General features: G+C 38.5%; 1 protein-coding gene across 5 annotated transcripts in view; it reads left to right on the forward strand.

Moving 5' to 3' along the window:
• The window catches only part of nalcn (sodium leak channel, non-selective), a 128,654-nt gene that overhangs the window by 47,106 nt on the left and 66,159 nt on the right, over window positions 1-15,389 (forward strand). For all 5 annotated transcript variants that reach the window (XM_057852363.1, XM_057852359.1, XM_057852360.1 and 2 more), the window contains 5 exons: window positions 1,395-1,526; window positions 4,662-4,829; window positions 7,514-7,705; window positions 8,314-8,451; window positions 11,218-11,292. In XM_057852363.1, coding sequence (XP_057708346.1) covers window positions 1,395-1,526; window positions 4,662-4,829; window positions 7,514-7,705; window positions 8,314-8,451; window positions 11,218-11,292 — 705 coding nt within the window. The remainder of the gene's footprint in view (window positions 1-1,394; window positions 1,527-4,661; window positions 4,830-7,513; window positions 7,706-8,313; window positions 8,452-11,217; window positions 11,293-15,389) is intronic.

A 15,389-nucleotide genomic window follows, 5' to 3' on the forward strand; every position in this document is an offset into this window, starting at 1 on the left:
ACACCCTATATTATTTCCCAACGCAGAGAAGATATATCAATTGGTGCCACTACGCACAGTCATGGTTGCACTTCCCATCATCCGTTTGGGCAGAACAGTTAAATAGCTACAGTATCATTTACTGAAAGCCCAACAAATACTCTAGATGGCAATATTTAGTCACAATATACAAAGTCACATTTATCCTTTAAGAATTACAAGTCTTTCTATCCGTGGATCCCTCTCACAGAAAGAATATTAATAATGTAAATGCCATCTTGAGGATTTATTGTCATAATAAACAAATACAGTACTTATGTACTGTATGTTGAATGTATGTATTCGTCCGAGTTTTATTCATTTTTTTTCTTAATGCATTGCCAAAATGTATATGATCAGGAAACATTATCGGGAATGATTGGAATTGAATCGTGAGCAAAAAAAAAAAAGCAATCGGATCGGGAAATATCTGGATCGGCAGATACTCAAACTAAAATGATCGGGATCGGATCGGGAGTAAAAAAACATGATCGGAACAACCCTAATTACTAACATAATAATTTTCACGACTTAATAACCTTGATAAGGTCATTTGCTCGGTTAAGAGGGCATGGGCCAGTGCTTGAGCACCACCTGGCGTCTATGTGTGCACGCCACTGATAATTGGCATATTACTACATTGCAGCTGCAGCTCTAAGGAAAGTATGTTTTCTCTGCCATCGGCTGTATTGCGTCTATGTTACACATGCCAGTGTACTGTAGTCGTAGCCGGTGTTTCTGCATTACAGCCTCATTCCCTGTCATTTTTCGTCAAACATCTCCGCTTTCTCTTGTCTTCCTCTCATTTGAAGCATTGCCCATCTCATTTTTTTTTTCTTCTTCATTTTTTTCCGGGTTAGATGTTTCGCCCACTCCCAAGCTGTTCCCTCTCTTGCCACACACGTGCAGTCCATGCAAGGTCGTGATCACATCTGTTAAATTGTTTCCAAACCAACACAGGCAAGTGCGTGTCTGTTCCCTCTATCACTTTTTCTTTGTGCACTGATTGTTTCCTCCTTGCGATGTTGTTGTAGGCGTTCAATTTCACAGCGCGTCCCGCGAGAAATAACACACAGTGATTGCCCCTTTCTGCACTTGTTTCTGACGGTGTGAATACACACTGATTTGGTTGTTTGGCTTGACGTCGCGTTCAGAAAAAAGGTCCTTGATTGCTTTGAGTTTTAAGGAATTGCGCTTGCTGGTTTGTCCATTAACGTATGCATTCCATAGCATATGTATGACGTACGGATCCTTTGCGTATTATGCAATATATTAATACAATTGTTTTTCCGGTTGTGCCTGTAAGCCATGAGTTGAGTTTCAATAGCAGACAAATTGAAATGACAGTTCAAGCAATTACTACTTTGTTTCCACAGCAACTGATGCGCTCATCCGTGTTCCACATGTTCATCTTGAGTATGGTCGCCGTTGACGTGATCGTCGCTGCGAGCAATTATTACAAAGGCGAGAACCATCGCAGGCACTATGATGAGTTTTACCTGGCGGAGGTAAGACTTCTATTTGTTATATATACAGTGCCCTCCATAATTATTGGCACCCCTGGTTAAGATGTGTTTTTTTTAGCTTCTAATAATTTTTTTTTAATTCAAATAATATGGGACCTTAATGGAAAAAAAGAGAAAAATCCAACCTTCAATAAAAGTGCATTTATTCAGTGGGGAAAAATCCCACATAAAGAATTAATTATTTGACATTAAATAATGTGTGTCACAAATATTAGCACCCCTGGTGTTAATACTTTGTACAACCCCCTTTTGCCAACAAAACAAGGTCTGGGGACTGAGATGGCCATGGGGGGAGCTTGATTTTGTGTCTGGTGAACCATTTCTGTGTAGATTTGGCCATATGTTTAGGGTCTTTGTCTTGGTGAAAGACCCAGTGACGACCCATCTTCAACTTTCGGGCAGAGGGCAAAAGATTTTGATTTAAAATGTCCTGGTATTTCAAAGCATTTATGATGCCATGCACCCTAACAAGGTTCCCAGGGCCTTTGGAAGCGAAACACCCCCACAGCATCACTGACCCACCCCCATACTTCACAGTGGGTATGAGGTGCTGTCTACACGCCAACAAGCTGTTTGGGAGGCATGCATGGAGAAAACCTTTCCTCACTCACAATCATAAACGCAAACATTTGGAGTTCGCCTGGGACCGTGTGCTTTGGTCGGATGAGACCAAGATTGAGCTTTTTGGCAACAAACACTCTGAGTGGGTCTGGCGTGCCACGAAAGATGCGCATGCTGAACAGCACCTCATACCCACAGTGAAGTATGGGGGTGGGTCAGTGATGTTGTGGGACTATTTCGCTTCCAAAGGCCCTGGGAACCTTGTTAGGGTGCATGGCATCATGAATGCTTTGAAATGCCAGGAATGGAAAGATGTTGGAATGGAAAGATAAGACACAAGACGGATATATACATTCAACATACTGTACATAAGTACTGTATTTATTATAACAATAAATCAACAAGATTGCATTAACATTAACATTCTGTTAAAGCGATCCATGGATAGAAAGACTTGTAGTTCTTAAAAGATAAATGTTAGTACAAGTTATAGAAATTTTATATTAAAAACCCTCTTAATGTTTTCGTTTTAATAAAATTTGTAAAATTTTCAATCAAAAAAATAAACTAGTAGCTCGCCATTGTTAATGTCAATAATTACTTACACAATGCTAATGGTGCTTAAACCCATAAAATTGCTGCTCAGCCTTCAACGCGTACAGACGCACTCCTGAAGCACTCTCTTATCTTAACCGATAAGCGCTCAGGGCCAGCAAGCTCGACTCCCAGTATGGCTCCAAAGAATTTGAAACCTGGAGACTTGGATGAAATTAAATCCTCCATACAGAAGTTGGAGGTCTCCTTGACTGGCTTGATTCAAAACCAGAATCAAGAAATTGTCAGAGAGCTCCAGTTACTTCCCGCTGAAAACGAGAAACTCAAGCAGGCGGTCGAGGAGAGAGAGATGTTCGCATCAAGAGGCTGGAAATTTTGGCTGACGATCTCAACCAGTGCTGACGCGCAAATGACCTCATCATTTCTGGATTCGAAATGCCGAAATTGGAAGAAAAGCACGTCAACTCAAGAAAGCTGGGAAAATAGCCAACACCTGGGTCTCGGATTGCAGGATCCTTGTCAAGATGCAAGATAGGAAGATAAAAGCTATCACGAGTCTTGACCAACTGAATATACTAGCTGGATAACTGTAAATACGACACAGCGGACCAGTATAACAACTCGTGGATGCGGACGGTAAGCTGAAACCTATCAACGGCAGGAGTCTCTACAAGAATCTCAAACACACTAAGGATTATCTACTAAAGATAACAAAGGCTCTGACTTTAATTTGCACGGACATAACATGACACGAATGAATCGGGCATCTAGGGGGGAGGGGGTGTTGCAATTATGATTGACAATCTCCTGGAATGTATTACAATTGAGCTCCTAATCCCCAATTGTAAGAACATAATTATCTGCTGTGTCTACCGAGCTCCTGATTCAAATGTCTAGTATATGGAAAAGATACTGTATAAAACAAATAATAAGCATGTTTTCGTTGTGGCGACATTAATCTTGGGATAAAATATGTACAGCATGTTGTTTGATTTTATACATTCATGTCTGATGAAGCTGTTACAGTGACCTTTATGTGCGCCAATTGTTGCTACTCACACCAGCTGTGATAACTTATAATCACTTTTGCCAGACACATAACCACAACAAAATGTTCCACAGCAAACAGATGCAAAAATGTCAGGGACATGACTAAGCACGCCCTGAAACTAATTGAGCTGCTTGACTGGACGCTAAGTTACTAAACTCAGATTGTTGATTGTGTTATGGTACAGTTTTGATGTATGTTCCATGCCTAAATGTGCGTCATTAGTTGTATGGGGGACGGGAAACTGATAAGCATATGCTTCATCCCGTCCGCCTTTGTCCTCTCTTCGGTTCCTTCGGGCAAATCATATCACATCTTGTAATTGTCAATGATTGTCAATGATACCGATGATGAGGACAATAAAATTCCATTCCAAAATCAGTTGCACCCAAGCGCCAGCAGAGGGAGAAAAAAAACACAAATAACAAGTGGACATGACACTGTGCTGACATTTTAATCTGTTTGAGCGGGGCATGTGCGTTAATTGCGTCAAATATTTTAACGTGATTAATTAAAAAGAATAATTACCACAACGTTAACGCGATAATTTTGACAGCCCTAATATAAACATTTTTTAACCAAACATCTTGGCTGTCTGACTGCTTGCACCGAACCGTGATGCCCGGTTCGGGACGAAGACTAATACGGTTACTCTTAGTAACTACTCTTGCTGCTGGTGGCATCTGTCACAGCATTTCTCATCGTTGCCCTCTTCAGTCTGGATTTAACCCACTCTGTTATGTTGGTTGTCAAACATGCTAACCGCCGAGCTAAGGTACTGCAGTGTGTGTGTAGAAGGTTAGGAAAACATGGACAAAGTGGACGAGAAATAGGAACTTGATGAGCTTTGTAGCTTTTGCAATAATGCAAAGCTACCATCAATTATAATTAATTCAATAAATACACTTAAAATATTGCATACTAATCTGTTTTTGTAATGTTTGTCATTTTAGGTTGCCTTTACTGTGTTATTTGACCTGGAAGCGCTTCTTAAGATATGGTGTCTGGGCTTTACCGGCTACTTCAGCTCCTCCCTGCACAAGTTTGAACTATTGCTGGTGGTAGGCACCACCCTTCACATCTACCCAGATCTCTACCATTCCCAGTTCACCTATTTTCAGGTCAGCATTCTTACACACATACTCATTTCCTGTGCTAAACTATCATCTTAAGGATATTCAGCAAAAATACAAGCTGTTTTTGTAAGCACCTGTTTTTGGGATTTACACGTGGCTCTTAAATGTCAGACCTGTAATTGGCAAATCAAAGATTATACCTGCAAACACAACATTAAAGGTATTGAATAGTGGTACTTCACTGTGCCTAATACTCTTTCAATCCAAACAAATTTCACATGCTTCTCAGCCTCACTTAACAATTTTGACATGGCTTAGAATGATTTTTAATCAGCCAAAGGAGCCATTCTTCTCTATCTGTGCTCAGAATTGCAATGATTTCACTAGCTGCATGAGTCAACAGCTCAGTCCGTCTGATTCATTCAGAAAGACGGCGACGGATGATTCTTGGCCCTTCGAAGTGCCGGGGTGTGAGAGTGCTGCCAATATCTGTTTAAAATAAATCAGATGCCTGTGACAGCGACAGTGTGTTACAATACATCATATAATTACATTTCATGCAAATCATTTCAATGTCTTGTGAGGGGCCAGGAATATTCTGGCAGTGATGCAGGGGTGCCATTGTCCGTGTCTAATTTGTAGCTGCTGGAAAACACTGTTTATATGCCATGTAACAGTAATCCGATTCAAAAGGAGTCAGTTGTGAAGAAAAAGATGCATATTTAAACCCAAATGCTTCAATGTTTGATGAAAGTATTTGACAGTTTGTTGGTTAAACATTGTGACAAATATTGGAATTGGTGTGTACAGTATAATGTGTGTATATATCCATTATCTACCGCTTAATCCGGGTTAGTGTCGCGAGGGCAAGAGCTTTCAGCAGGGCCGTGAACGAAAAGTGGTATTTGGTATGTGGCAAAATAGATTTTGTCATGTGGCAATTTTTTTGCTATGTGGCAAAATGGATTTTGGCATGTGGCATTTTTTTTTTGTTAGTGTGTTGCATTTTATTTGGTATGTTGCAAAATGGAATTTTGCATGAGGCTTTTTTTTTTTTTTTTTTTTTTTTTTTTTTTTTTGCCATGTGGCATTTTTTTGATATGCGGCAAAATGTGGCTTTTTTTTTTTTTTTTTTTTTTTTTTTTTTTTGGTATGTTGCATTTCTTTTTTAGTACATGGCAAAATGGGATTTTAGCATGTGGCATTTCTTTTTTGCCATTTGGCATTTTTTTGGTATATGGCATTTTTTTGGTATCTAACAAAATTGATTTTGCCATGTTGCACAATGTATTTTGGCATGTGGTATTTTTTGGGGAATGTGGCATTTTTTTGATATGTGGCAAAGTGTGGCTTTTTTTTATTTTTTATGGTATGTTGCATTTCTTTTTTAGTACGTGGCAAAGTGGGATTTTAGCATGTGGCATTTCTTTTTTGCCATTTGGCATTTTTTTGGGAATGTGGCATTTTTTTGATATGTGGCAAAATGTGCTTTTTTTTTTTGGTACGTTTAATTTTTGTTTTTTTTAGTATGTGGCAAAAATGGATTTTGACATGTGGCATTTCTTTTGGTATTTTTTTGGGGGGGGTATGTGGCAAAATGGATTTTGGCATGTTGCATTAAAAAAAATTTTTTTTGGTATGTGGCAAAGTGTGGCTTTTTTGGTATGTTAGATTTCTTGTTTTGGTACGTGGCAAAATGGATTTTTGTATGTTGCTTTTTGGGTATGTGGCAAAATGGGTTTTGGCATGTTGCATTTAAAAAAACATTTTTTTGTGGTATGTTACATTTTTTTGGGTATGTGGCAAAATGGATTTTGGCATGTGGCATTTCTTTTTTGCCTTGTTGTATTTTTTTTGGTATGTGGCATTTTTTTTGTATGTAACAAAATTGATTTTGCCATGTGGCATTTTTTTGGGAATGTGGCAATTTTTTGATATGTGACATTTGTTTTTGGTATGTGGCAAAATGGATTTTGGCGTGTGGCATTTAAAAAAAAATGTTTTTATTTTGGTATGTTACATTTTTTTGGTATGTGGCAAAATGGATTTTGGCATGTGGCATTTCTTTTTTGCCATGTGGCATTTTTTTGGTATGTGTCCAAATTTTTGGTATGTGGCAAAATGAATTTTGGCATGTGGCATTTCTTTTTTGCCATGTGGCATTTTTTTGGTATGTGGCTAAATGAATTTTGGCATGTGGCATTTTTGGGTATGTGGCATTTAATTTTTTTTCTAGGGCATGTAACAAAATTGATTTTGCCATGTGGCAAAATGAATTTTGGCATGTGGCATTTTTGGGTATGTGGCATTTAATTTTTTTTTTTTTTCTAGGGCATGTAACAAAATTGATTTTGCCATGTGGCAAAATGTATTTTGGCATGTGGCATTTTTTTTGCCACTTTTGCCACGCTCTTTGAGTGTCATCATTATTGCTGATTCTTAGTAAATTACAAATAAATTATTTTTAAAAATCATACAATGTGAGTCCCGCGATTTTTTTTTTTTTTTTAAGATTATGTCTCTTTAAGTGGAAATGCATAGATGATTGAAAGTTCAGACCTCTACCTATTTTTTGAGTGGGTGAACTTGCAAAATCCCAGGGGGTGCAAATACTTCTGCTGCTCACTGTAGGTCTATATATACTGTATATAATTCTGGAAAGACAAGATTCTACAAGCAACTTTTATTGTTGGTTTTTGTTTCCATAAAATTTTCGTGTTTTTCCAAAGGTACTTCGAGTGGTACGTTTGATTAAGATCTCCCCAGCATTGGAAGACTTTGTCTACAAGATATTTGGACCGGGTAAAAAATTGGGAAGCCTGGTGGTGTTCACCGCCAGCCTCCTCATCGTCATGTCGGCCATCAGTCTTCAGATGTTCTGCTTTGTGGAAGACCTGGATCGCTTCACCACCTTCCCAAGGGTAAGAGAACAACCAAGCTTCTCAATAAAATACCTTGCAATGATATTCTAGCAAAATGAAGATCATTTTCTCATAAAATCTTAATTTTATTGGTGAAAGAAGTACAGTTAAACCTTGCCGTAATGCAGGGGTCTTCAAGTCCGGTCCTCGAGAGCCCCTAGCCGTCTTGTTTTCCATGTCTCTCTCCTTAAACACACCTGAATCAAATGATCAGCTCTTTGGCAAGCTCTGCCGGAGCTTGATAATGATCCTGATTATCACAAGCCCCTCAAATATTGTCTGTTTTTTACGGCTTGTGCTTCCCACCCACACATTTGTCAGGTTTTTTCAATCTCTGTAGGTTGTATCATTATTTGCAATGATTGGACTGCAGGAGTCAGAATTGGAGTAGAGGGGAGGTGAGGATGCTATTTGTCTGTAAAGAAGAAAGGAAGGGCGTGCATCTCTGACCTCTACTTGCAGCAGATGATTAAGTTTCTAAATCTCGCAATGGCAGGGTGGAAAACATAGTTAGCGAGAAGCATCCTGTGCATTGCGTCTTCACCTTGTGTTGCCCTCAAGCCTCTTCACACTCTCACAGTCTACCATGTTTTTATTCCCCCCTGTAGGCTTTCATGTCCATGTTCCAGATCTTGACACAGGAGGGCTGGGTCGATGTTATGGATCAGACCCTAGTGGCAGTGGGTCACATGTGGGCTCCTGTCGTGGCCATTTATTTCATTCTCTACCATCTGTTTGCAACCTTGGTAAGACTTTTAACGGGTTTGATGTCATTTGAAGTATATGAGACTGCAACTATTTACTTGATTTTCAGTATACTCACTTTATTTGTTGTTACATTAGATGCTAGCCCATATTGGTAAATACAAAATCAAGATCCTATCACCCTTGAGCATGTCAAGTCGCCACATAGGTGATTGTTGTTGTTCTTAAAATCCTACTCCTTCCTCATTTGTGACCATATCGTCTTGAAACTTGGTATCTATTTAACATAGGCCAATATCTATTGATCTTCTGAGCTTGCTTTTTTTTTTTATATATCATGGCTGATTAACGTTAAGGAATTATAGTTAGGAGTTAGCCAGCAGAGGACAGCTTTCTGTAGGCTAGGAATTTACCAAAAGAGGCTAGTGCAGACTTATTGTTGCCTGTAGGTGACCAGTTGGCCTTTAGCCTATAATAGCATACACATGCTTGTTAGAATAATGGTATGGTATTTGACAAATTGCAAAGTGGCTTTTGGCATATGTCATAACAATGGCCATATGCAAAATTAAAAAAAATAAAAACAAAAACAACTTCTATATGCCAAAACAACAGCCTTGTGTCAAAAAACTGCCCTATGCCAAAAGCCATTTTACCATATCTCAAGAAAACTGCAGTATACCAAAAGCCATTTTGCCATATGTCAAGAAAACTGCAGTATACCAAAAGCCATTTTGCCGTGTATAAAAAAAAAAACAGAAAAAAAACCTGCCATATGCCAAAAGCCATTTTGCCATATGCAAAATCTGTCCTATACCAAAAGCCATTTTGCCATATGTAAAAAAAAAAAAAAAAAAAAAAAAAAAAAAAAAAAAAAAAAAAAAAACTGCCCTATGCCAAAAGCCATTTTGCCGTCTGCCAATAAACTATCATCTACCAAAAGCCATTTTGCCATCTGGCAAAAAAACTGCCATATGCCAAAAGCCATTTTGCCATATGCGAAAATACTGCCGTATACCAAAAGCCATTTTGCCATATGTCAAAAAATTGCCTATGCCAAAAAACATTTTGCCACATGCCAAACAAACTGCTATACGCCAAAGCCATTTTGCTTCATGCCAAAAAACTGCCATATGCCAAAAGCCATTTTGCCATATGCCAAAAAAACTGCCATATGCCAAAAGCCATTTTGCCTCATGCCAAAAGCCATTTTGCCATATACAAAGAACTGCCATATGTTTAAAAAAAAACAACAAAAAAAACTGCGATATGCCAAAACCATTTTGCCGAATGACAAAACTGCCATATCCCAAACCCATTTTGCCATGTCAAAAAACTGCCATATGCCAAAAGCCTTTTTGCTACATGCAAAAAAAACCTGCCATATGTAAAAAAAAAAAAAAAAAAAAAAAACCTGCCATATGCCAAAAGCAGTTTTGCCATAGGTACAAAAACTGCCATATGCCAAAAGCAGTTTTGCCATAGGTACAAAAACTGCCATATGCCAAAAGCCGTTTTGCCATAGGTACAAAAACTGCCATATGCCAAAAGCCGTTTTGCCATATGTAAAAAAACTGCCATATGCCAAAAGCCTTTTTGCCACATGCAAAAAGAACTGCCATATGTTAAAAAAAAAACAAACAAAAAAAACTGCGATATGCCAAAACCATTTTGCCGAATGACAAAACTGCCATATCCCAAACCCATTTTGCCATGTCAAAAAACTGCCATATGCCAAAAGTCTTTTTGCTACATGCAAAAAAAAACCTGCCATATGTATAAAAAAAAAAAAAAAAAAACGCCATATGCCAAAAGCAGTTTTGCCATAGGTACAAAAACTGCCATATGCCAAAAGCCGTTTTGCCATAGGTACAAAAACTGCCATATGCCAAAAGCCGTTTTGCCATAGGTACAAAAACTGCCATATGCCAAAAGCCGTTTTGCCACATGCAAAAAGAACTGCCATATGAAAAAAAAAAAAAAAAAAAAAACTGCCATATGTCAAAAGCAGTTTTGCCATAGGTACAAAAACGGCCATATATCAAAAGCCATTTTGCCATATGTAAAAAAAAACAAAAAAAAACTGCCAAATGCCAAAAAACATTTCTGTTCTGGCTGTCTCTCCTTGTTTTTGCAGTGTACACAATTTAATTCAAATCATCATCTCAGTTTTTATTGACATACACAACTTCAGCTTCAGTGGAATTGGGGTTTGTTCATCTCCAGTGTCCGAAATGTTAATGCATTGATACTGAAATATGTTAAAACCTAACAAATGTTAAAATTACTTCCTAACAATTTAGACGGTCCACTAAAGCCCACTTTACGAAAATAACATTAAGATAGGAAAACAAGGGTGACATTTAATTTGAGTGAACATTATTTGTAAGCATTTAAAGCAAGCAAATGGCACGCAAGCTACACGAATTGTTTTCTTATCTTAATGCATTTAATTAGTTGCCGCCTGATCACCCCGCTACGCTTCCTCGAGCTTTACAGCCAATCAGCAGCAGACTTGAGGAGTGCTAACATTTTAGTGTTTGTCCTCCTAATATTGGGAAGCGTCTGTATGACTCATACCGCCTCCTCGCGCCAAATAATGTCTTTGAGGACGGCGCGAGCATCAAATCGAATTACTGTAATTATTTTTGAAGAACTGTTAGAAATGGCCACTTCAAATCAAAATGGCAGACTTCCTCTGTCATTTCTGGCATGACTTCTTTTTTGCAGCTTGACTCCTAACAAAACAAAAATCCAAAATTCAAGGTATCTAACAAAATCTTGTTCCGCCCCTTTTGTTTTTCTAGATTCTGCTCAGTCTCTTTGTGGCTGTAATATTGGACAATCTTGAGCTGGATGAAGATTTGAAAAAGCTCAAACAGGTAAGGAATTTGATCTCATTTGAATCAACAAGCACGAACAACATATTGTCCTTCCACTCTCGGCCATTTCCCATTCACTGCCATATTTTATTTAAAATGCTTCTGTGGTACCAACTCGGGAAGAGTGACAAGACTGCATAATATATTCGTATGTGGGCAGGCACCCTCTCACCTTCTTTTGTCTCCGGAGGGTTGAGCAAGTGGGCAGAGCTAATTAACAGTCATACATGCACACATATGCGCAGACACAACAGGTCAACTTCATTAGACATTTCTTAGCTCACGGGCTTTAACTCGATCATTGAAGCTTGTATTTGTACTATTAAAAACAAGGACGAGTGTGCCGCAGCCAGAGGTGGGTAGTAACCAGTGTTGTAAAACCTATAAAGGGAACCTTGGACTTACAAGTGTATCACAAAAGTGAGTACGCCCCTCGCATTTCTGCAGATATTTAAGTATATCTTTTCATGGGACAACACTGACAAAATGACACTTTGACACAATGAAAAGTAGTCTGTGTGCAGCTTATATAATAGAGTTCATTTATTTTCCCCTCAAAATAATTCATAATATAGCCATTAACTCATTTGCTCCCAAAAACGTTTAAATACGTTCTATTAGGGCCCGAGCACCAACATGGTGCGAAGGCCCTATTGTTCTGCAAAGGATTATTATTATGCTTTCTTCATGGCAAATGAAAATGGCCCATTTGGAGGTCTTAACATGCTCAAAAACTCACCAAAATTTGCACAAACATGCAGATTCACGAAAATTTGGGTAATTTGGCAACGTTGTGAAAAAATGTCACAAAATGGCTCAGTGGCGCCCCCTGGAATTTAAAAAAAAGGCCTCTCCATTCAGGTTTTTTCAACGTGGCGCGATGAAATTTCAAATAATCGATAGTTGCAGCCCTACTTGAGTTAATCGATTAATCGTTGCAACACTAGAAGTAACACCACTCTTAAAATTATCTTAAATTATCATTATAATCTTAAAATTAGAAAATTTTTTGGCTGTTCTACCCACCTCCGGCAGTTGATCAGATTGTTATGTTAGAGATGTGGGATGAGTTCCCAATGTCGTACCTGCATCCAGCTCATCAGCAGTGTCTTTAAACCGATCATAGGCGGCTTGCCGAGAGATTGACTTGGTGCCATTTGACAGTTTATCCCTTCAATGCTAGTTTCATCACTGTTTTACTTCGTTTTTTTTTTTTTTTTTTTTATTGATCCCTACCTACTGTTGCGATGGTGTGTTTTTTTGTGTGTGTTTTCAATAAACCCTGTTACGCAATCCCGTTCCTATTTTATTTCATCATAACGTTTAAAAGGTACTGGATAATTCATCTTGAACGTGCTTGAATTTGGACATGAGAAAGGTGTTTGAACCCTGACTGTAATTTTTTTCAATTATTTTCCAGATAAATGGGATGTACTGTATGAAACAAGGTTAAAATTTCTAAATCTAGCCTAGAATTGATAAGATTCACAGAATTGAGTCTTTTCGGTACAAGTCGGACACTCGTCTTGAAAGCTTAGGCACAGTGCCAGAGAAAAGTACTAGAAAAAAAATAAAACACAAGTTAATGACCCTAAAAACGAGTGTTGCATTTTATTGTTTCATCGTTATCGATGGTAAAATACTACCAAACATCAAAATATACTATAAAATGTCCTGCACAGTGGTGCATTAAGTTATTATTGCTTATTGAATGTATGTGATATGCACTTTTCTAAATACTGTATCTATGCTTAGAACTAGTAATGATAGAATACCTAATTCCAATAAACGAAATATTTTTGAATGCAAATTATAGTGTTTTTGTCTCCGTATGATTTAAATGACATTGAAAATATTCTGTGAAAACAACCTTTCAAAACTGTAACCAGGCTGGCTCACATGATGTTTGGTGGTTCCTGTAAATCTAACCCCAACATCTCACGTTTTCTGTCACGCTCCATATACGCCAGCAATGTGTGAGAGAAAAGCTGCCAAACATGTCAGCTCCACTCGGGTGCCATTGTATTGTGCTTCTTCGACCCAAGAAAAACCCGACACATACAGTGCACGTATCTGTGTATGTGATTTTCTAAGTGTGTAAGTGTGACACATTGAAATGGAAATTCAAAAGTGCAGTCAGGCTTGAAGCAATAAAGCTTACCTGCACAATTATGCATGCTGCCAGGGAGCCATTTATCAAGTCCTTTTTCTATAGTATATCGCTTGCTAAGGCAAAAGCAAAGTGTTATTATTTTTGAAGTCTAATAAAACGACCAAACGCAACCTAAAATACGTAACTGTAATTCATGACCATCGTGTACGGTACAACCAGCGCTCTCAATTTGTGAAAACTTAGAGTGAGACTATACACACACATATAATATACTGTATATACAGTGCCCTCCATATTTATTGGCACCCCTGGTTAAGATGTGTTTTTTTTTTAGCTTCTAATAAATTTTTTTTTTAAATTCAAATAATATGGGACCTTAATAGAAAAAAAAGAGAAAATCCAACCTTCAATACAAGTGCATTCATTTAGTGGGGAAAAAATCCCACATAAAGAAAAAATTATTTGACATCAAATAATGTGTGTCACAATTATTAGCACCCCTGGTGTTAATATTTTGTACAACCCCCTTTTGCCAACAAAACAAGGTCTGGGGACTGAGATGGCCGTGGGAGAAGCTTGATTTTGTGTCTGGTGAACCATTTCTGTGTAGATTTGGCCATAGGTTTAAGGTCATTGTCTTGTTGAAAGACCCAGTGACGACCCATCTTCAGCTTTCGGATATAGGGCGACAGATTTTGATTTAAAATGTCCTGGTATTTCAAAGCATTCATGATGCCATGCACCCTAACAAGTAGAGCTGGGAATCTTTGGGCACCTAACGATTCGATTACGATTACGATTCAGAGGCTGCGATTCGATTATAAAACAATTATTGATGCACCCCCCTCCTTTTTTTTCTTTTTTTTTTTTTTTTTTTTTAAATGTTTTGTACATTAGTTCCAAAATTGTTCGAAAATACTCTCAGGCAAATACTCTCAGGCTATTCACAAAATATGAAGTGGTTAAAGTTTCCCCAACTCAACTCGTGACCTTATTCTCTTTATTTTAAGTCTAATAGGTCAGCAGTCAGTAAAAGGGCTATGTCTGTGAGTCATGCCCTATTAAAAATGTACACCTTAGAGGGCCCAAAACCCTTTTCGCCTGCTGGTATTCGCAGAATCACCTTATGACGCGAGCTGAAAATAGAGTGAAGATTGACTTTATAAAAGCACCTGCAGAATAGACTGCAAGAAGTAGTCTGTCTACCAAAGTCACATAAACATACAGTAGTTTTCTTGTCGATTGAAGTCGGTGGGTGCGGCTTATAGTCTTGTAATATAATTATGTTAATTCTCCTGACCTGCCTCTACTTGCAGTTCTAATCACGGCATACTTCTTTTTATTTTGGGTATTTCTGCGACTCATTCATCGGGCGAAGATGGGGGATCCCGAATTGATCAGAGCCGGCTGTGCCACTTTTAATGACATGTTTGAAGTTAAATGATGTGAAGCCATGCCTGAGCGGTGCCTTCATCACTCTCACGTGTGCGCACCGAGAGCGGTCCTGTATTAATTAGGAGGTGGGAGGAAGCTGTCTGGGACACACATCACATTGTTGTGTGATACTGAAAATACACACACACTCATCAGTGTTGATTAGGATAATGTATTTAGCGCGTGAAATTAGGTTTGTTCCAAAGGTTTAATAAAAAGACTGCAGCAGAGTGGTAGACGGACAGTAGAGGAAAGCAGAAGTGACGCGCCGTCACCGCACGCCCACACACTCATCAACGCCCGTAGAAGATGTGCAACGTAGAAAATGCTGCAAAATGTGTGTATGGATGGCCTCATCGGCCTCAGTTTTGGAAGAAACTGATACTATCTAACAAATCATTACTGCCCACGTGCCCATGGGGTCAGAAGGAGGTGCAAGAGATAGGCGGAAATGTTTAACCTGTGCGAGTAAATATCGTCCAATTTGAAGGGGGGGGGGGGGTGTTTAGCCCTCAGGCTGCAGTTGTGATGGTAATCACGTGGGCATGTT

Source organism: Corythoichthys intestinalis, chromosome 12, assembly GCF_030265065.1.
Source record: "Corythoichthys intestinalis isolate RoL2023-P3 chromosome 12, ASM3026506v1, whole genome shotgun sequence".
NCBI classification, from domain to species: Eukaryota; Metazoa; Chordata; class Actinopteri; order Syngnathiformes; family Syngnathidae; genus Corythoichthys; species Corythoichthys intestinalis.